Source organism: Ornithorhynchus anatinus, chromosome X2 (assembly GCF_004115215.2).
Source record: "Ornithorhynchus anatinus isolate Pmale09 chromosome X2, mOrnAna1.pri.v4, whole genome shotgun sequence".
NCBI classification, from domain to species: Eukaryota; Metazoa; Chordata; class Mammalia; order Monotremata; family Ornithorhynchidae; genus Ornithorhynchus; species Ornithorhynchus anatinus.
In genome coordinates, this window is record NC_041750.1 from 9,867,476 (window position 1) to 9,892,717 (window position 25,242).

Here is a 25,242-nt window from a genome sequence, read left to right on the forward strand (position 1 = left end):
AGGAACAGAATGTCCTGGTGCTTGCTGGGCACCCTCCAGTCTCCACAAGTTGTCCAGAAAATTCGGTGAAGGGCCGAGTTGTTTGTTACTGTTTGACTTCTCCCTCTCTCTCTACCTCCTTTACTTCTCCCTCTTTCCCTTCTACCTCTTTTGGCTTCTCCCACCATTCCTTCGGCCTTCCTTCCCTCCATCTTCATCCCTCTCCTCCCTGTGGTGGCAGCCACTGGATCCATTCGGTTTGAAACTTGGCTCATGAGGCGCCTAGAAGACTGAGGCCATCTCCCTCCCTCCCTCCTTCCCCACTCCCCCCCAACCTCCCCTCCTTTCCATTCTCATTCCCAAACGTTCATCCCCTGCTACTCCGCAAGTCACTTTACTTCTCTGTGCCTCAGTTACCTCATCTGTAAAATGGTGACTGAGACTGAGCCTCACGTGGGACAGGGACTGTGTCCAACCTGATTTGCTTGTATCTACCCCAGCGCTTAGTACAGTGCCTGGAACGGAGTAAGTGGTTATTATTATTACCCAGTGGGACCAGGATGATGGTCTCTTCCTCTATTCCCAGCCTCCACTCCTCAGCTTAGCCAATGCCGATTTTGTGCTTAGCCTGGGTAGGTCTGGAAAAGAAGCCTTCCTCCTCTTGATGCCCACCTCTGACCCCAACTGAATCTTTCCCTGTTTTACCCCTTGGCTTCCCCGCCCCATCACCCCTCCCCCAGCTGCAGGAATGGAAAGTTGCAGCAGTGTCTAGATAGAAAGCAAACATGTCGGGGTGAGGCACAGAGAAGCAGGTTCATTAGAGGTGAACAGGAGGGAGACTGAGGGGCTGTCAGTCACGATTCCTGGGCTCTCCCTTCACCTCTAGACCCATGTATGTCCTCAAGGTGGCCCTTCCATTCTCTCAGGCTCTGTTTGCCCTGCCCTCCATCTCCGGGGTATCCCAAAGTTGGAAAGGTTGGGGGGCTGGGGGGAGAGGGAGGAGTAGTCCCCCCACTCAGTACTGCCTTCCCTTTCTCCTTTTGCCCTGCAGAAATCTACTCTACGTTTACCCTCATAGCCTGAACTTCAATAGCCGCCAGGGGTCCGTGAGAAACATCACTGTCAAAGTACAGTTTATGGCTGGGGAGGACTCGAGTCAGGCCATGCCTGTGAGTGTTACCAATTCTCTATCCTCCCCTCTCCTGCTGCTAGGGGGTTCCCTCCAGCCTGGGGTATGGTGATATGCAGAGTGAAGGAACCACCCCACCCCCCAAAAAAACACCCCCACACACACATCCCTTATCGATGGAGTGATTGCCCCCAGCCAGCCTTCTCAGTGCAAGAATGAAAGGCTACGGTAGCATCTAGGCAAAGTGATCTGCAGAGCAGAGGAATTAGTGGGGGGAAAGCAGCATGACCTAGTGGAAAGAGCACAGGCCTGGGAGTCAGAAGACCTGGGTTCTAATCACACCGCTGCCACTTGTCTGCTGTGTGACCTTGGGTGTGCCTCAGGGACCTCATCTGCAAAATGGGGATTAAGACTATGTCCCAAGTGGGACAGGCAGTGTCCAACCTGATTATCTTGTCTGTACCCTAGGACTTAATACAATGCCTGGCTCATAGTAAGCACTTAAATACCATTCAAACACACACACCCCAACAACCCAAACCACCCCACCCCCCCGCCCTTCCCCCCACAACAATGGAGTAATTGCCCCCAGCCAGGCTGGTGCAAGAATGGAAAGCTACACTAGTACCTAGGCAGACAGCCCAGCTCCAGAGGGCAGATTCCTTGGGTGACGGGGCAGACACCTCCATGTGTTCTCACCGGAACCACAAGTGTACAGGGAAATGCCAGTTCATTCATATTTATTGAGCGCTTACTGTGTGCAGAGCACTGTACTAAGTGCTTGGAAGAGTTCAATACAACAATGAACAGTCACATTCCCTACCCACAATGAGCCAATCACCAGGCTTTGTTTCCTCCTTCCCTTTCTACCTTGGCCTCTAGGCTGCTCCCATGGGAAATGGGAGAGCTTCTGGCTGGGTCCTTTAGTCTTCCATCCCAGGAGCTGAGGTTTTAGCTCAAAAGAGAAACCAGTGCTGTTGAGGATTTGGAAGCTTGACCGGTCCCTGTTTTTGGGATAGGGAGGTCTGCTCATGTGGTTTGTGCCTTTAGGCCTTAAACCTATAACAGTACACCCCTAGTACAGGGCTTTACATGGGGCTGACCCTCAGTGAGGGCTCTTGATGATGAGAATGGTGTCTTTCGGGTTCCTAGTTGGAGTCTCCTTAGAGTCTACTCTCCCACCCGGAACGTGGGGTGGAGGTGGACGTGCCCAAGGGAGAGGTAGAGCTTGGCTTCAACCCCTTTGCTATTTAGAAGCAGTGCTCTGGCAGGGGTTCCTTGTCTCCTGAGATCAAATGGGCCCTGCAATGTACCTGCAAGAAGAGGAGGAAAGGTGAGAGGGAATTTGTTTCCCACAGGATTGTCCTGGGCTACACAGGGGGAAGGGAAGGCCTTTTCCAGAATGCCCTGGGCTGGGAACCTTCTCAGAGCATTGGCTCTACCTCTTCTCCTCACAGCCCTGTGCTATGGGTGAGCAGAGGTGATCGTCAAGGCTTCTGGCTGGAAGGGAATTTGAAAGGTCACCTAGTCCTTCCCTCTGCCTGCCTCCAGACAGGGCTTCAACATCCCAGACAGATATCACTAAATACGATTGAATGAATGAATATCACTGTCTTGACATTTCTTAAAACTCTCCAGAGAAAAGGGCTCCCTAGCCTCCCTTTTGGTTTTATCCCCCAGAGGGCTGAGGGAACGCCTGTATCTGCTGTGAACCCTGTGCCTGCTTTTTCCCCCCCCCGGCAGGTTATATTTGGCAAGTCGAGTTGCAGCGAGTTCACTAAAGAGGCCTACACAGCTGTGGTCTATCACAACAAGTATGCAGACTGGTGAAGGGGGAGAGTGGGGAGGAAAGGGCAGGGGGCAGGGTGGGGAGGAGAGGGGAGGGAGAGGCTTCCTGGCTCGCCTGTACCAGCCTATCACAGCAATGCAGTAAGCGTGGAGCCAACAGCGTGACTCCTGGCCTAGTTGTAACTGCTAGTGATGAACCTCCTTATGAGGAGCAGTGGCAGGGGCGGTGGGAAACAGGGGGGCTGCTGTGGGAGAGAGGATGGAACTGAAGGAGCCTGAGACACTGCTGGAAAGAGTTCATCCCCTGGGGTTGCCCCTTTGGGGCACAGGGCCCCACTGATCCAGTTTGGGGACCTGCCTAACTGAGATTCCTTCCTCGTTTCTCCCCCACTACCTGCTGGCCTTCCATCCCCACAGGTCTCCAGAGTTTTATGAGGAATTCAAGATGAAGATCCCAGCCAACCTGACTGACAACCACCATCTGCTCTTCACCTTCTACCATGTCAGCTGCCAACAGAAGCAGAACACGCCACTGGAGACTCCCATTGGCTACACGGTGAGGCCCTGCCTTGCTCTCCCTTTCCTCCTTCATCCTTCCTGGCCTCTCCTGCCCTTGGGCTGTTCTTGATCAGGGTGCCCTGGTTGGAAACAGCCCGTAGTGGTGGGGGCCCTAGATACATCCCTGGCAGCAAGGACTGGCCCAAGGCAGTGGGGGATGCTGCCCTTCACCCAGCTGGCCTGATTGTTTTCTCTCTCTCTCCTCCTCCCAGTGGGTTCCCCTGATGCAACATGGCCGCCTGAGGACCGGCCCCTTCTGCCTGCCCGTGTCGGTGGACAAACCACCACCCAGCTACTCAGTGCTCACTCCAGATGTAAGTCCCTGGGGCTACTGAACCCCCATAGTGCCCCTTTACATCATGACCCTGGATTTTTCTGCCTTCAGGCTTGCTTCTTGAACCCCAGATTCCAACAGGGTGGGGACTCAAGAAGAGGAAGCGATGAGACCCTTCCCTCTCTCACCCCTGCCAGTGCTTTAGGGCCTTTTAACCTGTATTGCCCCATGGTGGGGAGGTTAGGGCTGAGGTGGCATTTGGGGAGGAGGGAGGGTGGAGTAGAGGCCAAGGCTCTCCCCAGTGGTGGCTGCTCTCCAGCTCCTAGACTGGAGGAACCTGAGCCAGCATGTTTTGCAACCCTAGGGGTGGCCACAGCGTGATCAGGGGCAGCAAGAGAGTGGTTCTGGGGTGAACAGGCAGAGTTACCTGCTAGATCTGGCCAGCCCAGCTCTGCCAAGAATGAGCCCAGCCCGAACCTACACGGTGTAATAGGCCCGTGCGCTGGGTTGAGCCAGGCCTTGGTTTGGCCGAGCTCAGGTGCCAGCCTATGTACTCCACCTCTCTTCCTCCACCCCCACCTTTCACTCCCAATCCTCCCCTGGCATCTAGAACTGGGTTCGGCCCAACAAGGAGCCATAGCAGGACAACTAAAGTCCTGCTGTGTGTGGCTGGGGGATAGGCTATCGTGGCTTCAGCAGCCCAAGGGGAGACCACTACAAAAGCTGTGGACCCAGGCCAAAGTTAAAAGGTGGGATGTCGGGCCCCCCTAGGGGACAAGTTGGCGTTGTGCAGAAGGTTCCGAGAAGCGGGCTGGTTAGCGACCCCAGGGCACTAAGCTCTGAGTAAGGAGCACTCTGGGCCCACTGTGCCTGTGAGAGATTCGGGGGACAGAGAGGGAGGGTCTCCACCACATACAGAGTGACTCCATCTGGGGACTCAGTCATGCCATCTTTGGGGGTCTGCCCCTGACAGGTTCAGCTTCCAGGAATGAAGTGGGTGGACAACCACAAGGGCGTCTTCAACGTGGAGGTGCTGGCGGCTTCCTCGGTGCACCCACAGGTACTGGGGCAGACGAGAGGAGGCAGCGACGCTTTCCTCACTGGTGGAGAGAGGCGTGGGGCTGAGGGGAACCCTGCTGGGAGGGGTTCCAAGCATCTTGAACCATCTCCCCAGAGCAGATGAGGATCCTGGAGAGTAGGGCATGGCCTAGTGGAAAGAACAGGGGCTGGGGAGTCAGAGGACCTGGCTTCTCATCCTGGCTCTGCCACTTGTCTGCTATGTGACCTTGGGCAAGTCACTTCACTTCTCTGAGCCTCAGTTTCCTCATCTGTAAAATAACTGTGGTATTTAAGTGCTTTCTATGTGCCAAGCACTATACTAAGCGCTGGGATGGATACACGCAAATCAAATTGGACACAGTCCCTGTCCGCTTGGGACTCACAGTCTTAATCTCCATTTGACAGATGAGGTAACTGAGGCACAGAGAAGTTAAATGACTTGTCCAAGGCCATACAATAGACACGTGGTAGAGCTGGGATTAGAGACCATGACCTTTTGACTCCCAGGCCCGTGCTTTATCCACCACGCCATGATGCTCCTGTAAAATGGGGATTCAGTGCCTGTTCTCCCTCCTACTTAGACAGAGAGGGAGCCCCCTGTGGGACAGGGACTGTGTCTGACCTGATTAACTTGTATCTAGCCCAGTGTTTGATACATAGTAAGTGCTTAACAAATATTATTGTAATTACAATAATAATAATATAGGTCCCTTCCATCCAGGACCCCACTTTCTACTTCCCCTTCCCCAAGTCAGAACTTTCCAGGAGGCCAGGCCTTAGCCCATGGCTTCTGGCCCCAGGCCTCTCCCTCTCACGTGGTTCTCAGAACGCTGTGCCTGCTTGCACGGCCACACCCTCCCCCTTAACTTTCCCCACCTCCCCAGCCTTCTGCCAGGGCAGCCGGAGGCTTCCCTGCCTCCACGGTTGAGCAACAGGCCTCCTATCGGCCTGGCTGAGCTCCCGAGATCTGGATCTGTGGGCGGGTGGGATGAGGAGAGGGCTGTGTGGGTGGACCATGGGGTCAGTTACCCTTGGTGCTATTCTTGACTCGGGTTACCTGGGAACCACCTGGAAAAGCACCCGGCATGGAGATTATACAGCGTTCCCAACAGGGAGAGGGTGGGGGAGTGCCCAGTGTTGGGGGGAGATGGAAGAGACTAGTGGAGATGCCTGAGTTCCTATTTCCAACCCAACACCTCCTTCGCTGTGAGCATTAACACAACTGCCAGCTTTTCCTCTCTCCGTGCCTCAGTTTTCCCATCAATGTAGGGAGCTTCCCTCCCCTTTCTTCCTCTCCCTGGGAAACCTTGAGAACAAAGGATCTGGTGTGTGAGGGGGCCCTACAGGGTGGAACCTTGAGGCATAGAGCTGGGGAGGTTCTGGACTCCACGGACTGAGCGGAGTCTGGACCTCCCCTCCCACCAGGACCCCCACCTGGATAAGTTCTTCACACTGGTGCACGTGCTGGATGACTCGACCTTCCCCTTCCGGCTGAAGGACGTGATCCTGACCGAGAACAATGTGGAGACGGAGCTCAAGTCGAGCATTGGGAGCCTGCGCTTGGCCAGCATGGAGCCGCTGGTGGCCTTCTCCCATCACGTGCTCAACAAGCTCATCCTGCTCATCGTCCACCCACCCGTCATTGGAGGCCAGATAGGTAAGTCCAGATAGGTGAGCCGGGTTGGTTGAGGGTATTCTGGGCTGGGAAGCTCCCTACCCTGGAGGTCAGTTAAGCTGGAGTGCTAGGCCGGCCTTTGCTCTGGCTTGCTGTGAGATCTTGGGTGGGTCACTTTCCCTCTCTGGGCCTCAGTATCCCCAGTTGCAGAGAAGCAGTGTGGTCTAGTGGATATATCAAGGGCCTGGGAGTCAGAAAGACATGGGTTCTAATCCCGGCTTTGCCTCTTGTCTGCTGTGTGCCCTTGGGCAAGACACTCCCTCATCTGCAAAATGGGGATTAAGACTGTGAGCCCTATGTGGGAGAAGGGACCGTGTCCAACCCGATTATCTCGTATCTACCCCAGCATTTAGAATGGTGCCTGGCACATAGTAAGTGTTTAACAAATGCTATTATTATTTTTATTATTATTATTCACAAAGGGAAGGGGAGAGGGATTGGGACTACTCAGTCTGGAATGACGCAGGTTGAGTGAGAGCACAGACAGGATCAAAGACTATAGAACCATTAAAGGTGTGGACCAGACGGTCACAGAATCATTTGTCGAATCCCACCATCCCGGTAGTGGGACACCCCTCTGAAAATTCAAGTTAAACAAAGGGGAATACTGCTTCACCCAGTGTGGGGAGGAGGGGAGAGTTAGCATCTGGAATTTGTTCCCACAGGAAACTGAGACAACAAAAAAATCTTAACATGCTCGATCCATAGACAGAGTAGACCACTAAGGTTAGAGGGGTGGGGACTGGAGGGAGAGTTAAAGGTGTTAAGTGGTTCATTCCCTAATCATGAAGTGTTTGGGGAGCTAATGTAGGAGACAAAATTCTGGCCTGGGTGATCCAAGGGTCTGACCCAGTAACGGCACTGCTTACTTGAGAAGCAGCGTGGCCTAGTGGAAAGAGCCCAGGCCTGGGAGTCAGAATAACCTGGGTTCTAATCCTGGCTCCACCATTTGTCTGCTGTGTGACCTTGGGCCAGGCACTTCACTGCTCTGAGCCTCAGTTACCTCATCAGAAAAATGGGGATTAAGACTGTGAGCCCCACATGGGACAGAGACGGCATCCAACCCAATTAACTTGTTATCTACCCCAGCGCTTAATACAATGCCTGACACGTAGTAAGCACTTAACAAGTACCACATTCATTTTATATATGGTCATGGGTTCTCCCGGAACTGTTGAAAAGAACAATGAGGACTATGAAGGACCATTCCAGATATGAGCGGGGAGGGTTGACCTCAAGTGAATGAAGTCTGGGGGAGAGAGTGTAGGACCCCAAGGCAGAAAGTGGGTCTCCCTCCTTCCGGCTTCCACCCAAAAAGGAGTCCTGGGAGAGCCAGGTTGGGGTTAAACCCAGGTCAGCCCTGAGAGCTACTGAGGTTCCTGGATAGCGGGGACTGAAGCCAGTCTAATTCCAGCAGGGGGGAGGGAGGGCAAAGGGCAGAGGGCACCGCGGTGATGTTCTCTCCCCTCCTCCAGTGAACTTGGGTCGTGGTGCCTTCGAAGCTATCGCCCTGATGGTCAGTCACATCCACAAGAGCCTGGAAGGGAGCCAGGACCCTCAGGGCCGCAACCACCTGCTGGCCTCCTACATCCACTATGCCTTCCACCTGCCTAGCATTGAGCCAGGCCCCCTGGGGAGCGGTGAGTCTCCCCCTCCCTCTTTCTTCTCCCCAAGCACTGGGAAGGTAGGGGGTTGTTGGGGCTATGGGGAGGGTTCTGAGGCAGCTCTGAGAGGAGATTGGGGGTTTCCTCTTGGGTTTCCCATGGCTGGCCTAGCTCTCTCACCCTCCCCAGGCACCCGATCCCAGTGTCTTGGATGCCTGGCTCCACCCTGGCTGGGGGTTAGGATGTCTGTTTTTCTCTGGCTGGGATCTCCTCCCTGCCCCACCAAGGTTTGAGGCCTGATGATGGCCCTTCATCGCGCCCCCCCCCCCCCCACATCTCTCCCCCAAACCCGGGGTTCCTTAGAGATCCCGTTGAGAGAGAGGGACCACTGGATTACTGGCTGTCAGGCTAGAGGTGGGTGAAGGCCAAGGTCTGCGAGCGTCCGGCTGATCCTGGTGTCAGCACCAACCAGACTAACTGATCTCCCCTTCCCCATTTCTCACGCCTCTTTCCCTCCTGGCTTACCTCCTGTGCCTTGCCTCCCACCCAGCAGATGACCCGTCGCCCCAGGGGGGCCTGATCCAGTATGCCACGCTGTCTCGGGCTACCGGGCGGCCCACCAGCCTCAACCTGTCCCGCTCCAAGAGTATTAGCAACAGCAACCCGGATCTGGCCACCACGCCAGCCTCCCCCGATGAGGAAGTGCAGAAGATCCTGGGCAGCAAGGTGAGAGGCGGAGTCAGTTGGGGGCGGACTCAGAGATATGGGGTAGCAGCCTGAACCCCAGGGAGCAACTGTCCCAACACACTGATCCAAGAAGCAACATGGTCTGGTGGTAAGAGGACGGGCCTGAGAGCAAGAGGACTTGGGTTCTCATCCCGGTCCTGCCACTTGCCACCTCAGACGAATCACTTCACTTCTCTGAGCCTCAGTTTTCTCACCTGGAAAATGAGGGTATGATATCTATTCATCCTCCTATACTTAGACTGTGAGCCCCTTGTGGGAAAGGGACTCTGTCTGACCTGATTATTTGGTCTCTACCTCAGTGCTTAGTACAATGATTGGCACATAGTGAGCACTTAACAAATACCACCATTATTATTATCATTGCTATTAGTATTATTGTTAAGAGTAACAGACATTTAAATCCTGCCCTGTAGCTAGCTGACTTTTTTCCAGATCCAGGAGTGACCCATGGCTAGGTGCTGAGGCCTGCAGGCTGGGGGAAAGTGGGCTCCTTATAAGTCTTTCTAGGCTGAATCCTACATCTGCTGAACTGGAAGCTGGGGCCCCACAGTACTGTGTGGAATAGAGTTAGTTGGCCTCCCCCAGTTGCCCTGGCCAAGTGGACAAAAGCCTGCCATTTCCTCCCCCCACCAGCCTCGGCTCAGGTCGGTCCTCCCCATGACCCCAGGTCTTCTGAGCAAAGAGCCCTTTTGGTAACTCTTCTTGAAAAGCTTCGGTCTTTTTCCTCGGGATGGTTAGGCTTCTCATTCCCAAAGATCACTGGTCCCCTGGCAGGATCCGTACTCTTTTCTCTCCTGATCCACTTTCAGTGGTTGCTCGCTCCCTACAGAGCGGGTTTCTTCAGCTCCGACAGGATCTCGGCTGTGGGCAGAAGATTCCTGGGAGTTTGGTCCGGGAAGGCCCTCAGACCTTGTCCTCACTGCAGGGTGGCCCTGAAGCGACAAACACACTACCCCTGCACTCGGTGGGGTTCCCCATCTCCCAAGGAGGAGAGAGCCGGTGCCCCTGGCATCTGGGCCAGGTTGCCAGATGGGCAGGATGGAGCTGTGGACTAAGCCACCCGCCTCAGAACACATCGGCAGCAGCCTGGTCCTCTAGCCATTCTTACCGATTCAGAACCTTCTGGCTTGGGGAGCTCTGATGTTCCCTGCTGCCTTTGAGCTGCCCAGAGACAGTGGTATATGTTTGCATGTACTCGGGCGGGCGTGTGTGTAGGTGCACATGGATATTAACAACCAGGACTCAGCTCAGTCTACTGAAGGGTCAGGAAAATCTGTAGTTTTTTTCATTTTGATTTTTATTTTCTCTTGTGGTTTATGTCCCCCAATCCCTTCCCCTTTCCCTCTTTTCTCCCTTCCCGGGTACCGGGGCACCCTCCCCTCTCCTCTCTTCTCCTCCTACCCCAACTTCCCCTCCTGGATGTGCTCGCTGCTGCAGGGGATCGATCGCTCGCATTCCTGGGTGAACTCTGCTTACGCTCCGGGTGGCACCAAGGCCGTCCTGAGGCGGAATCACCCTAACTCCAACGCTGATCTCAAACAGGTGCCACCCCCGCCATTTCCCCTACACCTGGATCCCTGTAGGGTCACTGGATAACGGCTGCCGCTTTCCCCAAATCACAAGCTTGATCTTTCTGCTCTGAGACTCCTCTTGCATGTGCCTGCCCCCGCTCCAGTATGAACGTGGCCCTGCTCAAAGTCATCCCACGAGGAAGCGAGCAGCCGCTGTTAACCGTGCGGTTTCCATCACGGGGGAGCCGTGATACCTCCTCGGACTACCCGGCCTAAAGGAAACAGAAACCCAAGTACAGAATCAGAGGGGACTGGGCCTCTCTGACTCATTCGCAGGAGTCAGTGTGGCTCTTTTGGGTCTTGGTTGGGCCCGCCATTCAGGGGTCCGCCTCTCCGGGTTCCAGGCGACTCACCTAGAGTCTGGTCTGGCAGCTGAAAAGGATAAGTTTGGGAGGGCAGCTGCCATTCTCTTCAACCGAGAGTTATTTCACGGACTTAGGTGTCCCCATGCTAGAATGGCGTTCCCCTGGGCCAGGACCTCAAATGTGAGAAACTGTGCCCCTTAGTGGCAATTCTTAGTCCTACATTGTCCTGGGCAACGTCCTCATAGCCGGGAGAGTTGGAAACTTCCATTCTGGCATGCGGTGTCCCCAAGCATGGTGATCTCATCTCCCTGAACTCACCCAGGCTCTGGGCTGCTCACTGAGGGCAGCGCGACACTCTGATGGTAGTAGTGATGGTTCAGCAGAGCTGCGTTTTGAGTCCAGGATGATGCTGGGGCACCGCTCCAGGAGGCTCAGGAGAGAAGATGTCGTAGGACATTGTTCTCCAAAGAGAAACGAATCCCATCTGGCTTTTTCCTCCCAGACAGCAGGGCCACAAGAGCTGGGGCAGCTGGTAGCTTGCTTGTTTGGTTGCATGTGGGAAATGGGCGATGTCAACGGGAACCCAGCATGAACTACACTCCCCCTCCTTGGCTACCCATGGTCACGGCACTTCCTGCGGAGCTGGGAGGTTGGTGTGCCCGGGGCTCCCCCAAACTGGTCCTCAGGAGGGCAGCGGGCCCAACTCGACCGCCTCTCCCCCTGGACCCAGGCAGGTAGGTAGAGGAAGCCGTGGTGGGGGGAAGCCCCCAGAGCCAGAGGTAAGACATCTTCTCTGGAGCTGTTCCATTTCCCTCCCTCTGGACCATCCCATTGCTTCTCCTCACTTGGCCCATCCACATTAATGCCTCTCTCCGCCATCTTCTCCTCTCCTCTCTCTTCCCTGTCCCATCCCTCATTTCACAGGCCACCGAGCGAGGTCCTAACCGCATCTCTTCCTATCTCGAGAGCTCCTCTTTCGTGCCGTCTGGCCAGCTGAGATCTACAGCTAAAAAGGTAGCGGGGCAGCGATGGGTTCCGGGGAGGGAAAGGCCAGCAGCTGAGTGGAAGGGGCTCGGATGGTCTTTCCCAGACCCCTCTGGCCGGGCCTGCAAAAGGACCTGGCTCCCCGACCCCTGCACCTGGTCCCAACAGCGCAGTGGAGAGGAGAGCATTCTGGAGCCCAGGACCATGGGGGTTCAGAAGAAGCCAATTTTACTTGCTGCCCTAGGGTGAGGGTTGGGAGATGGGGTGGCCCGGAGCTGCCTTTGCCCTCATAGATGTCAAAGGTGGGATTCAGCTGTTAGGCCCTCCTAACAGCTCGGGAGTTTGCTTTAGCTTAGCTTTCCAAGTCCTGGGCTGCTGTAGGTGGATGAGCCGCTCCCAAGCCAGTAGATAGAGCATGGCTCTGGGAATCAGAAGGACCTGGCTTCTAATCCCAGCTCCACCACTTGTTTGCAGTGTGACCTTGGGCAAGTCGCTTCACTTTTCTGGGCCTCAGTTACCTCATCTGTAAAATGGTGATTAAGACTGTGAGCCCCATGGGGGACATGGACTGTGTCCAGTATGATGATCTTATATCTGCCCCAGTGCTTAATACAGTACCTGGCACATAGTAAGTGCTTAACAAATACCATAAAAAAACCTGGACCTCACCAGATCCTTTAAAGTGTAAGAGGGGGACCCTTCCCTCCCACCGCCAGTCAGGAAATCTCCACAGCCCTGGGAGAGGAACAAGTTTTAAAACCAGAGCGGAGCGAGGTTCTCCTGCCTCAGATTTCAACTAGCTTTTCTCCCTACTTCTCCTATAAGAAATGTTTCTCTGTGTGTGCGCGTGTGTGTGCGTGCATGTGCACACACATGCACCTGTGGCTCACCCATCTGCTCCCTGCCATCCGTGTGTCCCCTCCTCTGCACTAATACTGATCACACCGTGCCACTCTCCCTCCCTCTCCTCTTGGGGAAGCCATAGATGTCGCTCCTCCTGGCTCCGGAGGCCGCCATGGCCAGTCACACGGATGGGTTACAACAGCTTCCCCAGTGCCTCTGAACTTGCTCTAAAGCAGGAAGAATTAGGGGAGCTGACCGGTTCTGACGGGCGGAGCGTTGACAGCGGGGTTCGGGATTGGGAAGTGGAGGAATCCAGAGTGAGACGGTGAAAGTTGCTGTTGTCCTGAGGTCCCAAATATCTGGCCTGTTGTTCCATCCCTTGGGAGAAAGAAGAGCCCCTGAGGGCCAGTGCAGTGGGGACAGAATCTGGTACTCCGAGCTTGAGCTGCTGTTTGCTATTTCTCCCTCGTGTTTCCCTCTGGCCGCTTCAGTGGGGTGGGAGGGGGAGGAGGGAAGGAATCCCTCTGCCTTTGGTAACACTGGCACCTCTCTGTGGACTGCAGCTGCTGCATGAGGAGTTGGCCTTGCAGTGGGTGGTGAGTAGCAGCAACGTCCGTGAGGCCACGCTGCACCAGGCCTGGTTCTTCTTCCAGCTCATGGTGAGTTGTGCTTTCCCGCTGCCATGGGTGGCCCAATCTTCTCCCATCTTCTCTGGCTCTGAGTTGCTGGCCACATCCTCTACCCCCACCCCCAAAGTTGGGGGCGGCGGGGGTGGGAAGGCACTGCATCAGGGGATGCCCGGTGATGCCCAACGCCATGACATGAGGTGCCCTTCTCTCCCTTGCTCCCTAATGAATGGTTGGTAGGAAGGATTCCAGCCCACAGGGTTTGGAGGAGCCCAAGGCCCTCCCCTCCCGTCCAGGGAAACCTCCGCATATCCAGTCTTGGTCACCCCCCTTGCCCTGCCTCTCGGGACGGACCCAGTTCTACCCATAGCCAGAGCCCAGCCTCTCAGATGCCTCTTCCCCCACCCTTAGCCCACGCTGCTGGGCCACTTCCTCCACCCCCAGCTGCAGCTGCTCTCTGCTACTGGGTAACTGAGGCCAGGGCTTCTACTTGGTCAGGTGAAGAGCATGGCACATCACCTGCACTTATGTGAGCGCCTGGACACCCCCCGCAAGGTACGGTTTCCTGGCCGCTTCATGGATGACATCGCCTCTCTGGTCAGCACCATCGGTCTGGAGGTCACCAGCCGCTACCAGAAGGTCAGGACCCTAGGCTGTTGCGGGGAAGGTCTTACTGCTCTCCCACACCCACCCTCCCCTGGTCCATCTTCTCCGCCTTGGGGCCAGCTTTATCTAGCGGCTACTCGTTCACTCTGGCTCTAACCCTGTGACCCACATGCCGTCCTGGCTACCTCTCTGAGAGGGGCTGGGTGTGGCCGCAACCAGGAACCCCCTGAACCTGGGTAGCAGTAGGCCAGCCTGTCCTCTTGTCAGGGCTGGTCACATCAACCTTGGGGGAGGATTGGGGAGCCCACCTGGTCCTTCCACCCCCAACCTCCACCCCTCAGCGATGGACCTTGATGAGCTGCTGGTTTCTCTTAGGATGCCGAGCTGGCAGAACGACTTAACACCAGCTTGGCTTTCTTCCTCAATGACCTGCTCTCCCTGGTGGACCGTGGATTCGTATTCAACCTCATCCGGGCCTACTACAAGCAGGTAAGGGAAGAGGAGAGGGGCAGTCTGGGGGGTGAGGCGCTGGACTCTTCACCCCTGAGAGCTTCTCTGGGACCGTAAGTTCCTTGAGGACAGGGATCATGTCTCCCAACTCTTTTGTCCTCTCCCAGGTGCTTGTACAGTGCTCGTCCACATAAAGTGCTCAGTAAACACCGTTGACTGACTGATCAATAGGTCCAACTCTCACTTTCAGCAAGGTGAGAAATCCCAGCAGTCCAGGGATATCCTCCATGTACAGGACTCCAGAGAGCAATAGGGGAGCGAAAGTGGTGTCTGCATACACTGGTCTCCTTCCTTGCTCAGTTTGGAATGGAGAGGAGCCAGGCTTCACACAGACTATGTCTCCCCTTTTCCCTTCTCCTCTCCCCCACTGAAAGAAGGCCAGTTGGTGCCTGGGGCCATCTTATAACCAGAATGTTATAGAATGAGCATTGTAACAGGGGAGGGCTCTGCCCAAATGGCTGCTCCAGGGCCAGGGATTCCATAGAGTGGGACTGGCTCCCACCAGGGCCTGATAACTTTAGGCCAGATGGGAAGACTGGTCAGTATATCATATTAATCAAGCACTGAGAGAAGTAGCGTGGCCTAGTGGAAAGAGCATGGGCCTGGGAGTCAGAGGACCCGGGTTCTACTCCCACCTCTGCCACTTATTTTCTGTGTGACCTTGGGTAAGTCACTTAACTTCTCTGTGCTTCAGCTGCCTCATCTGTAAAAGGGAGATTAAATTCATTCATTCATTCAATTGTATTTATTGAGCACTGTGTGCAGAGCACTGTACTAAGCACTTGGTAGAGTACAATACACAATAAACAGACACATTTCCTGCCCACAACGAGCTTAAATCCTCCTCCCTCTGACTTACTCTGTGACTTCCATGTGGGACAGGGACTGAGGCCAACCTGATTATCTTGTATCTACCCTAGCGCTTAGAACAGTAAGTAAGAACACACAGTAAGCGTTCAACAAATGCCATTAAAAACGAAAGAAAAAAGCACTTATTGCATTCAGAGCACTGTACAATATAATAGACTTGGTAGATAGGTTCTCTGCCCACAAGGAGCTTACTGTCTAGAGGGGAAGACAGACATTAAAATAAATTATGGATATGTACGTAAATGCTGGGGGCTGAGGATAGGTTGAATAAAGGGTACAAATCCAGGTGCAAGGGTGACACAGAAGAGAGAGGGGATGGAGGAAATGAGGGCTTAGTTGGGGAGGGCCTCTTGGAGGAGATGTGCCTTCAGTAAGGCTTTGAAGGTGAGGAGAGTAATTGTCAGATATAAATGGGGACAACGTTCCAGGCCAGAGGCAGGATGAGGGCAAGGGGTCAGCAGTGAGATAGGTGAAATTGAGGTCCAGTGCTTGGGTTGGTGCTAGAAGAGTGATGTGTGAGGTCTGGGTTGTAGTAGGAAATCAGTGAAGAGAGATGAGAGGGGGTCCCCCGAGGGAGGCGCCAGACCCTACCCCCACCCCCACCTCTGTCCGACACCATCTCTGACAGGTGAACAATAGACTCCAGTCATCCCAGAACCCCAACAGCCTAGTGGCTCTACGCATGGACTTCATCCGCATCATCTGCAGCCATGAACACTATGTCACCCTGAACCTGCCCTGCAGCCCCCTCTCCCCACCCGCCTCCCCCTCGCCCTCGGTCTCCTCTGCCACCTCCCAGGTAAGTGGCTATCGCTTCCCCCAGCTCATCTCCACACCCTCTCCTCTCCAAATGGAGACCAGAGACCAGCCAGCCCCAGCAGTAGGAACTGTCTGCTTCCAGCTGTGACTGGCACCTTGGATGAACCTCTGAGCACTCCAGTAGAGAGGAAACCTGGTCTGGAGCCCCAGGGCTCATCTTAGATTTAGACCCACACTCCCAGGGGTCAGGGTGGGATCTGCCTGGTGCTAAAGGTATCCTTCCTGAGGGTCAGGGGAAGAGTCTGATGCAGTGGGGCACCCCAAAACCACTGGCTGGCTTTGAGCATGCTTTCTGACGGAGGCCAGGTAGGGGAAGCAGGAAATTCCCTTAAGCCCCCTCATCCCCCCCTCACCTCTGCAGAGCTCGGCTTTCTCCAGCCACGTGCAAGACCAGAAGATTGCCAACATGTTTGAGTTGTCCGTACCCTTCCGCCAGCAGCACTTCCTGGCTGGGCTGCTGCTGATGGAGCTGGCTCTCATTCTGGAGCCTGAGGCAGAAGGGTGAGTCCTGAACTGGGGACAAGGACAGGTGTGTTTTTGGAAGCCATTCTAGGACTGTTTTTTTCTGAACCTGGGCCACCCAACACCAGGGAAGAAGGAGCAGGGACTGGGAACGAGAGACGAGTAAGGGCTGGGGTCACTAGGGAGGTAATCGCAGAGGGTGTCGACTATTTCTCTGGCATTTAACAGTAAATGGTTAGTGCTAAATGATCATTAGAATAATAATGATAGTTGTGGTACTTAAGTGCTTCCTGTGTGCTCCTCACTTTACTAAGCACTGAGGTAGGTGTACGATATGAGCAGAATGGTCTCATGTCTGAGGAGGAGGGAGAACAGGTATTGAATCCCCATTTTACAGATGAGGAAACCGAGGCCCAGAGAAAGTGAAATGACTCTCCCAAGGTCACCCAGCAGGCATGTGGCAGAACTGGGATTAGAACCCAGGTCCTCTGACTCCTAGGTCTATGGTTTTTTCCACTAGGCTATGCTGCTTCTTTACAAACTACAAATGAATAGGAATTCATTTAGAGTCCATACTTGTAGCGTCTTGTGTATTAGGACTGCATCCCTGGTGGGGAAAGGCAGTGAGGATAGGAGGGCTGGGGAGCCCCTTCACCCCTCTCCTTCCTTCTCCCCACAGGGTGTTCTTCCTGCACAAAAAGGCCATCAGTGCTGTGCATAACCTGCTGTGCAGCCATGACGCTGATGCCCGCTACCTGGAGCCCGTGGTGAAAGCACATGTAGCCCAGCTGTACCTGCCACTCATCGGCATTGTCATGGACACCCTGCCCCAGCTATATGACTTCACAGGTCAGCAGGGGGTGTGTATGAGGATGAGGGAGAATTCCTGACACAGCTCCTGCTTGGTGAGGCTGGAGCAGGGAAAAGTTTGGGGCCAGAGGGGACTCTGGGAATCAGGAAATTGGTGGAGGTGGAGTGTGGGAGAGCCAGTCCCCCTCCCTCTTTGGAGCACTGACGTTTTTCCCCTCTCGCCCCCACCTCAGAGAATCCCAGTCAGCGGGGCCGGCTGGTGTCGGTGCTAAGCGAGGACGGGGATGTGGATACTGGCAGCACCATCAGCCAGTCGGTGGCCATGGCTATTGCAGGCTCACCCCTGTCCCACGGACACCGCCCCAGCACCTTCCAGATGCCTGCAGCCGTGAGTATCCCCCTGCCTCCCCGCTCTCAGGAGAGCTTCACCCAGGCAGCTTTCTACCCCGAGCCCAGCCTGGAGTTTTTCCAGTCTGGACCATCCTGAGTTGACTCAGCCGGAGTTGGGTCCAGTACGGGGAGTGAGGGGAGCAGGGGTTGGTGGGATGCGAAGCGAAGAACCCACCCTTAAGCTCCAAAACGGTGCACGGCGGCAGGTTTAATTACGGACTTCAGAGTCCAGGGAGCGGCCTAGGATGGGGGTCGGAGTGAGGTCTGGAGGAGGGAAGAGGTCGGGGGGGGTGGGTGTCCCTGTCTGCCCCTACTCAGAGCCCGGCCTGGGTCTCCTGTCAGCAGCCGGTCCGCCAGGGCAGTCCGCTGTCAGCTGAGGCAAGTAAGAACCTGCTGGTGTGTGTGCTGTGGGTGCTGAAGAACATGGACCTGAACGTCCTGCAGCGTTGGTGCGCAGACCTGTCCACGCTGCAGCTCAGCCGCCTACTCGACCTGCTGTACCTCTGCGTCTCCTGCTTTGAGTATAAGGTGAGCGGCTGTGGGGCCCGAAGGGGCAGAAGTTTGGGGAGGGGCAGGGGCAGGTAGGAACAATGGTGGGGGGAGGTGCAGGGTCCCAAGTGCTTGTGCCCCTTTCCCCAGGGCAAGAAGACATTCGAGCGCATCAACAGTCTGACTTTCAAGAAGTCTCTGGACATGAAGGCACGGCTGGAGGAGGCCATTCTGGGTACCATCGGGGCCCGGCAAGAGATGGTGCGGCGCAGCAGGGGTAAGGTGGTGGGGAGTTGGGGTGGGGGTGGTGTTTAGCGGAGCGGGGTTATTCTCGCCCACCCTGGCACCATCTCATCATCTCCCTTGGGTTGGGGAGGAAGGGGAGGAGATGCAACGGGGAGTGAGATATGTATGTGTGTGGGCCTGACCGTCTCTCCGTTCCAGAGAGGAGCCCCTACGGAAACCAGGAGAATGTGCGCTGGAGAAAGAACATCACCCATTGGCGGCAGAACTCCGATAAAGTGGACAAGTGGGTTGGGGCCTGGGAGGGAGGGGAGAGGGCGAGGGAGGAAATGGAAACTGGACCAAGCTTCAGACACTTACCCCCACACACACATTTCCTCAATCAGTGGTATTTATTGAGTGCTTACTGTGTGCAGTAGTACAGTGCTAAGCACTTAGTACAGTGCTCTGCACACAGTAAGTGCTTAATAAATACGATTGACTGCCGAGCATAAGAGACCTTACTCTGACATGCCTAGACGCTCACTTCACCTACCGTCCTCACCCCGGTCCCCACCCTGCCCTTTGCTCACACATTCCTGATGTCAAGCTGCAGATCCTACTGTTTGGGTTCCAGGCTCAGCACAACTCCCCTTTCTTCCCCCTCCCCACAACCGCCCCCCCGCCTGGCCTCCCCTTTCCCGTCCAACTCCCTGCTGACCACAGCAGGGAAGTAGTGATGGGGGCCCAGCCTGGCAGCTGGTAGGAAACAGGACCTGTGCCTCTCTCCCCTCATGGGCTTCTCCTGGCCTCCACACACAGGTCCAAGGACGAGATGGAGCACGAGGCGCTGGTGGATGGGAACCTGGCAACTGAGGCCAACCTGGTGGTGCTGGACACCCTTGAGGTCATCGTGCAGGTGGGTTGGGTGGGAGTTTCCCCGGGGTCTGCCCAACATAAGCAACTCCTGACCCTTACCCCAGATTGCCTTGCCCTGCCTCACCTTCCCGCCCCCCTTCCCCCTCAACTCTTCAGCAGAGATCCACTTCCTTCCTGTAGACCTCCAGGTTCCTAGGCGCCCTCCACCCCCAGAGCTGGCAGGACTAGGGCTTCTCGCATACCCCACTCCCTCCCAGGTGTTGGCTCAGTCCAGGACCGCCTCCCTCTCACCCCTTGCGCCCACCTCTCTTTTTCCATGTCCTCTTCTCTCTCCACGTTGGCTGGCTTCCCTGCAGACGGTCATCCTGACAGAAGCCAAAGAGAGCGTACTGAGCGGAGTCCTGAAGGTGCTGCTGCACAGCCTGGGCTGCACTCAGAGCGCCCTCTTCCTACAGCACTGCTTTGCCACCCAGCGGGCCCTGGTGTGCAAGGTAAGGGCCAGAGAGTGGGCACTGCAGACACTCACCCTCCATCCTTAAGGGGTACGCATCAGGGGTGCCCAAGCTTCCTCCATCGGGGCCGGTGCCTGCCCTCGGCTCCCAAGGGAAAGCCTCTGGGCAGCTGTCAGGCCGGCTTCCCTTCTCCCCCCCTCCCCAACACGAGTGGTTTCAGTTTGTCAAAGATATGGACCCCAGGCTCAGGGGTCGAGCCCGGTCCCTCTCCAGGGGCCAGATCTGGAAGCTGAAGGGAACTGAGCGAGGGGGGATTTAGAGGGAATGGAAATGGCTTCCAGGTTGCCGGGGGGTAATCTGACCCAGGGACCCTCCTTCCACGCTTCCCCTGGCAGTTCCCTGAGCTGCTGTTTGAGGAGGACACCGAATTGTGTGCTGACCTGTGCCTGCGCCTGCTCCGCCACTGCAGCAGCTGTGTGGGCACCATCCGCACCCACGCCAGCGCCTCACTCTACCTTCTTATGCGGCAGAACTTCGAGATCGGGAACGTGAGTTGGGGGTTGGGGAGCCGGGGATGGCAGAGCCGGGGGAGATGCCAGCCCCCACAGTCAGTGGCCTCTCTAGATTGTATGCTAGTTGTGGGCAGGGAATGTTCATACCAACTCTGTTAGACTGTCCTCTCCAGAGCGCTTAGTACAGTGCTGTACACGTAGTAAGCCCTCAGTAAAGAAGCAGCATGGCGTATTTGATAGAGAACGGGCTCAGGAGTCAGGACCTGAGTTCTTATCCCTCCCGGCACCGCCACATACCTGCCGTGAGACTTTGGGCAAATCACTTCACTTCTATGGGCCTCAGTTACCTCATCTGTAAAACGGGGATTAAGAGTGTGAGCCCCATGGGAGACAGGAACTCTGCCTAACCTGATTAACTTGTATCTACCCCTGCGCTTAGAACAGTGTTGACGCACACTAAACACTTAACAAGTACCATTATTATTATTTATTGATTGGTGGGTGAGAAGAGGCCACAGCTTTCTGCAGCCCCCACCCCCAGCTTGCCAGGCTTCGCTCACCTCCCGCTTTCTTCCGTCCCCCAGAACTTTGCCAGGGTGAAGATGCAGGTGACCATGTCGCTGTCGTCACTGGTGGGGACAACCCAGAACTTCAACGAGGAGCACTTGCGCCGCTCGCTCAAGACCATCCTGACCTATGCCGAGGAGGATCTGGAGCTGCGGGACAGCACCTTCGCAGAGCAGGTGCTGGCCCTCCCCTTGCCCACTCTGCCCTGACCCTGCTCCTTTCTCCAGCCTTCCTCCTCTCCCCACCCCTGGATCTCACGCCGGGCCTCCCCCTTCCCACCCCATGACAGGTTCAAGACCTCATGTTCAATCTGCACATGATTCTGACGGACACAGTAAAGATGAAGGAACATCAGGAGGACCCAGAAATGCTTATCGACCTCATGTACAGGTGAAGGCCGGTGGGAGAGGGGCCGGTGGAAGTGGGGGAGCTAGACTGGAGCAGAATGTCCAAGGAGGCTCGGCATCCTGCCGAGCTTCCCCCCGTGCATACATCCCGTGTCCCTGGCTAGGATTGCCCGTGGCTACCAGAGTTCTCCAGACCTGCGGCTGACGTGGCTGCAGAACATGGCGGGCAAGCACTCGGAGCGGGGAAATCACGCGGAGGCCGCCCAGTGCCTGGTCCACTCGGCGGCCCTTGTAGCGGAATATCTGACCATGCTGGAGGACTGCCGCTACCTTCCTGTTGGCTGTGTCACCTTCCAGGTGAGCTGTGGCGCTTGGGGCTCAGGCCAGGGTTGCCTGGAGCGGGCAGTGACGGTGCCAAATTGGGCTTGGCTCTTCCCTTCCCACTTAGCCCTTTCCTAGACAAGGTGGAGGGAAGTGGGGAGCACTTAGTAGTAGTACTGTAGCAGCATTTGCTGAGCACCCTCTTGGGGAGGTGCACCATAGAGAAGCAGCGTGGCTCAGTGGAAAGAGCGTGGGTTTGGGAGTCAGAGGTCACGGGTTCTAATTCCGGCTCCGCTGCTAGGCAGCTGTGTGACCTTGGGCAAGTCACTTCACGTCTCTGTGCCTCAGTTACCTCATCTGTCAAAGGGGGATTAAAACTGTGAGCCCCACGTGGGACAACCTGATCACCTTGTATCCCCCAGCGCTTAGAACAGTGCTTTGCACATAGTAAGCGCTTAACAAATACCACAAATGCCACAATTTATACTAGGCACTTGGCAGCAGCCACATCAAGAAAACAAAAAGCTTCAAATAAAACAAAACTGAAAGCTTTCCCGACAGAGGGTACAGTATCGTATGGTGAATGGGGCATGCTGCCTTGGGCAGTGAGCTCCCCGAGGCGAGGGGTGGTGGCGTGAGTTGGGCCCTGGATTTGTACGGGCCTCGAGGGCAGTGGGTGTTTGGGTGCAGCATCGTGGTGAATGCCTTCTGCGCCTTCCTTTCCCCCCGTCCCCATCTCAGAACATCTCATCCAACGTCCTGGAGGAGTCGGCCATCTCAGACGATATCCTGTCCCCAGACGAGGAGGGCATCTGCTCGGGAAAATACTTCACAGAGCTGGGGTTGGTGGGGCTCCTGGAGCAGGCAGCGACCTCCTTCACTATGGTGAGCCGCGAGGACCAAGATGGTGCCATCTCGATCTCCCCCCGTCCCTGCAGGTGGCTGCTTAACCTCATTTTACCCCGGGGCCTTGGACGGCGGTGGTCACCTCTTGAGCCAGAACTAGCCTGTACCTTATTTGTCCTCGGTTGCCAGGTTGGGGGTAGGGGTGGGGCTGTGCTCTTAGGGGTCTCCTTCCACCCTATGCCCACAATCCAGGGTGGCCTGTACGAAGCTGTGAACGAAGTCTACAAGATCCTCATCCCGATCCATGAGGCCAACCGAGACTTCAAGAAACTGGCCACGGTGCACGGGAAGCTGCAGGATGCCTTCAACAAGATCACCAACCAGGTAAGGGCGTTGGAGAAGAGAATGGGGACACGGGGAAGGGTGGGGGTGGGGGGAGAAAGTGGGGCTCAAGACTCAGTCTCCTCTCATCCCCCCTTCCTTCCCCTTCCCACCTCAGCTCTCCCTCAGGAGGCCCAAGGGGAGGTTTGGGATGGGGTGGGTGGAGAGGGATTTACTGGGTTGCGGGGGCGGGGCCAAGGGCAAAGCCATCAGATTGAGACCCATTGGTCTATTAGGGTATTGGACTTTGCCCTCTTTGGAGGTTCTGGGAGTGGCTGGGCTGGGTGCCCAATCTACTAACGTTCTCTCCCCTTCCTTTCTCCTCCCATTCTCCTCTCTCTCCTCCCCTCCCCCCTCTTTCCCTCTCTTCATCTCTCAATCAGAGCTCTGGCTGGGAGGTAGGCACCTCAGCGTTCCTCCGTGGTTCTGGCCGTCTGTGGGCATGTCCGCTCCCCTGGCCCCGCAGGGCTGTGTGTTATCTGTGGTGGCTGTGATTCCCCTTCCTCATGCGTGTCCTGCACTGAAAACCCAGCTATCCCTTCTAACCCCGCCGTGTAACTCCCGGTGGCTTTTGAACCTCAACCCTCGCCTCCTCCGGCAGCCCCCTCCCCGTGGGGATAATTAGGGGCTGCTGGATGATGTGGGGGTGGGACACTGAGGAAGGGAGGTCGCTTTGGAGGACCAGGGGGACCCACTGGGAGCACACTTTGTGCAGTTTTTAGTCATTGTGGACCCCGGGGCGAGGGTGGCTGCTTTATGGGCTAATGGGGTAGAAGGGAGCCCCGGAACCATTCAAAGGGGATGGAGAGAAGCTATGAATACTGGAAAATGGAGGAGATGGGAACTCCAGGGTTTAGGAAAGGCCTCTCCCTTGGATTGCTCTTGCTTTGGGAGTCTGTACAGCTGTCTAACACATAACCCTTTCTGTAGGAACACTCTTCTTCTTTGTGGCACCTCTCTTATTCACTGTGTGAGACCCGGCTTGTCACCCTCTCCCTGGGATCAGACCCTGCTTTCTGAGGGGTAGCCTCTGGCTGGCTGGCTGGCTGGGGTTCGGGATCCCCTGGGGCTTCTTTCATCATAATTGAGCGCTATGTGCAGGGCACTGTTCTAAGCGTTTGAGAGAGTACAGTACAACAGAATTAGCAGACTTGTCCCCTGTCCATAATGAGCTTACAGTCTTGAGGGGGAGACAGATATTAATATGAATAGGTAAAATCCCTCTTCTCAAGGGATTGGTGCAGGGGGCCAGGGCCATGGGCTTAGAGCACCGGGCTCAGAAACTTGAGCTCCCCATCTTGTGGGGAGGGACTGGGGACAGGGCATGCCAGGGTGGTGGAGAGTCTGTACTCCCTGGTTCCCACTGGAACCAGGAGTCTTCTGCTGTTAGGGAAGCCCTGGGTGACTCCTTGAGCCTCTTCGGGCCCGGGTTTTGGATAAGTCTTGGCATCGACATGGCACTTATCTAGTAGGCCTGGGCACAGGCTGGGGAGAAAGAGGCCAGGCGTGGCTTGAGGTGGGGCGGGCCTCATCTTATCCATTTTGGGCCTCCCCAGCCCCAGCTAACATGATGGCAGATTTGAGGATACGGGGCTTTAGCAATCCCCACCCTCCTGCAGGGACTCAGGCAGGATTGCTTTAGCTGTTGAGCAAGCACCTAGAGCCCACCGCTTTCAGGGCACGTTCCTCTCCCCGTCCTCAACAGATCTGAAAGGAGCTGCCCACCCACCAACCTCATGCCCCTGCTTCCACTTTCCTGAGGTAAAACGGAAAGAGATATAGATCGGGAGCGGTTTTCTTGCATCCAGTAGAGCTGGGCCCTGGAGATCGCCCAGACGTCTCCACTCTGCCATCCTTGAATGCCATAGCGATCAGGCATCAGTGGGGGGAGCCCGAGGAGCACAGGCCTGACAGTGGTGGGGAGGAGGGTCCCCCCTCCTCCCGGCAGCAGGTTCCCTTGGGGCCCCAAGCCAGCTGCTGCCTAGGCTGCAGCAGTTAACCCTTCCCCCACCATGTGCTCCCTTCATTTCCATCTCTCCTTTTTCCAGACTCGCTTCTGCCCCCTCTTCCTTCACCTTCTTCCCATTTAGCCCTCCCCTTCAGGTCTCCATCAGGAGGTGATTCAGGGGACTGGCACAGGTGCTGGGTAGGTGATGCCCTGGTTCTGCCAGTGTGGTACAGCCCCATCTCCCTTCCCCAGGGCAAAAATCTCCACAAGAGGACCCTAGCCCTTTGCCCTCCTTTCTCCTCCCTCCCCGGACCCCCATTTCCCTCATTAAATTGAGAGTTAATTTTCCCTCATTTCACCCATCCCTTTTCTCTCCTTTCTTTGCAGAGGGCTCTCAACCTGAGCCCTCTATTGCCAGCTCCCCTCCCCTCTTTCCTCCTCCTTCCTCTCTCTTCCCTAAGGGCCCAATTTCAATCTGGCAGATATCACGCATCCCATGGCTGTCCCTCAGCCTAGCTCACTCTTAAGGGCCAAGACCCTTGACCTTGGCTGAGACCTTGATCGCTGCCCAGACTCCTCACGCCCCCCCTCCCCCCCCAACGTTGGAAAATTTTCTGGGAGTGGGAAATGGCTCCTCCTACCCCTTGGGGCAAGGGAAGTAGGATTTTA

General features: G+C 55.9%; 1 protein-coding gene across 14 annotated transcripts in view; it reads left to right on the plus strand.

The window, feature by feature from the left end:
• DOCK6 (dedicator of cytokinesis 6) overlaps positions 1–25,242 on the plus strand; it is a 76,516-nt gene that overhangs the window by 40,112 nt on the left and 11,162 nt on the right. For 3 of the 14 annotated variants that reach the window (XR_005659558.1, XM_029052581.2, XM_029052570.2), the window contains exons 15-43: positions 1,031–1,148; positions 2,852–2,922; positions 3,314–3,452; positions 3,667–3,768; positions 4,702–4,788; positions 6,213–6,444; positions 7,938–8,102; positions 8,617–8,792; positions 10,251–10,355; positions 11,614–11,703; positions 13,080–13,175; positions 13,641–13,781; positions 14,124–14,237; positions 15,757–15,927; positions 16,309–16,448; positions 17,089–17,258; positions 17,453–17,607; positions 17,952–18,137; positions 18,249–18,375; positions 18,543–18,627; positions 19,143–19,239; positions 19,556–19,690; positions 20,047–20,199; positions 20,748–20,906; positions 21,020–21,120; positions 21,242–21,434; positions 22,140–22,283; positions 22,497–22,628; positions 23,009–23,023. Coding sequence is in view for 13 of the 14 variants with exons in the window: in XM_029052581.2 (XP_028908414.1) it covers positions 1,031–1,148; positions 2,852–2,922; positions 3,314–3,452; positions 3,667–3,768; positions 4,702–4,788; positions 6,213–6,444; positions 7,938–8,102; positions 8,617–8,792; positions 10,251–10,355; positions 11,614–11,703; positions 13,080–13,175; positions 13,641–13,781; positions 14,124–14,237; positions 15,757–15,927; positions 16,309–16,448; positions 17,089–17,258; positions 17,453–17,607; positions 17,952–18,137; positions 18,249–18,375; positions 18,543–18,627; positions 19,143–19,239; positions 19,556–19,690; positions 20,047–20,199; positions 20,748–20,906; positions 21,020–21,120; positions 21,242–21,434; positions 22,140–22,283; positions 22,497–22,628; positions 23,009–23,023 (3,799 nt within the window). In the remaining variant the exon portion in view is untranslated. The remainder of the gene's footprint in view (positions 1–1,030; positions 1,149–2,851; positions 2,923–3,313; positions 3,453–3,666; positions 3,769–4,701; positions 4,789–6,212; positions 6,445–7,937; positions 8,103–8,616; positions 8,793–10,250; positions 10,356–11,613; positions 11,704–13,079; positions 13,176–13,640; positions 13,782–14,123; positions 14,238–15,756; positions 15,928–16,308; positions 16,449–17,088; positions 17,259–17,452; positions 17,608–17,951; positions 18,138–18,248; positions 18,376–18,542; positions 18,628–19,142; positions 19,240–19,555; positions 19,691–20,046; positions 20,200–20,747; positions 20,907–21,019; positions 21,121–21,241; positions 21,435–22,139; positions 22,284–22,496; positions 22,629–23,008; positions 23,024–25,242) is intronic. The other 11 variants (XM_029052583.2, XM_029052578.2, XM_029052571.2 and 8 more) reach the window with 10 other exon arrangements.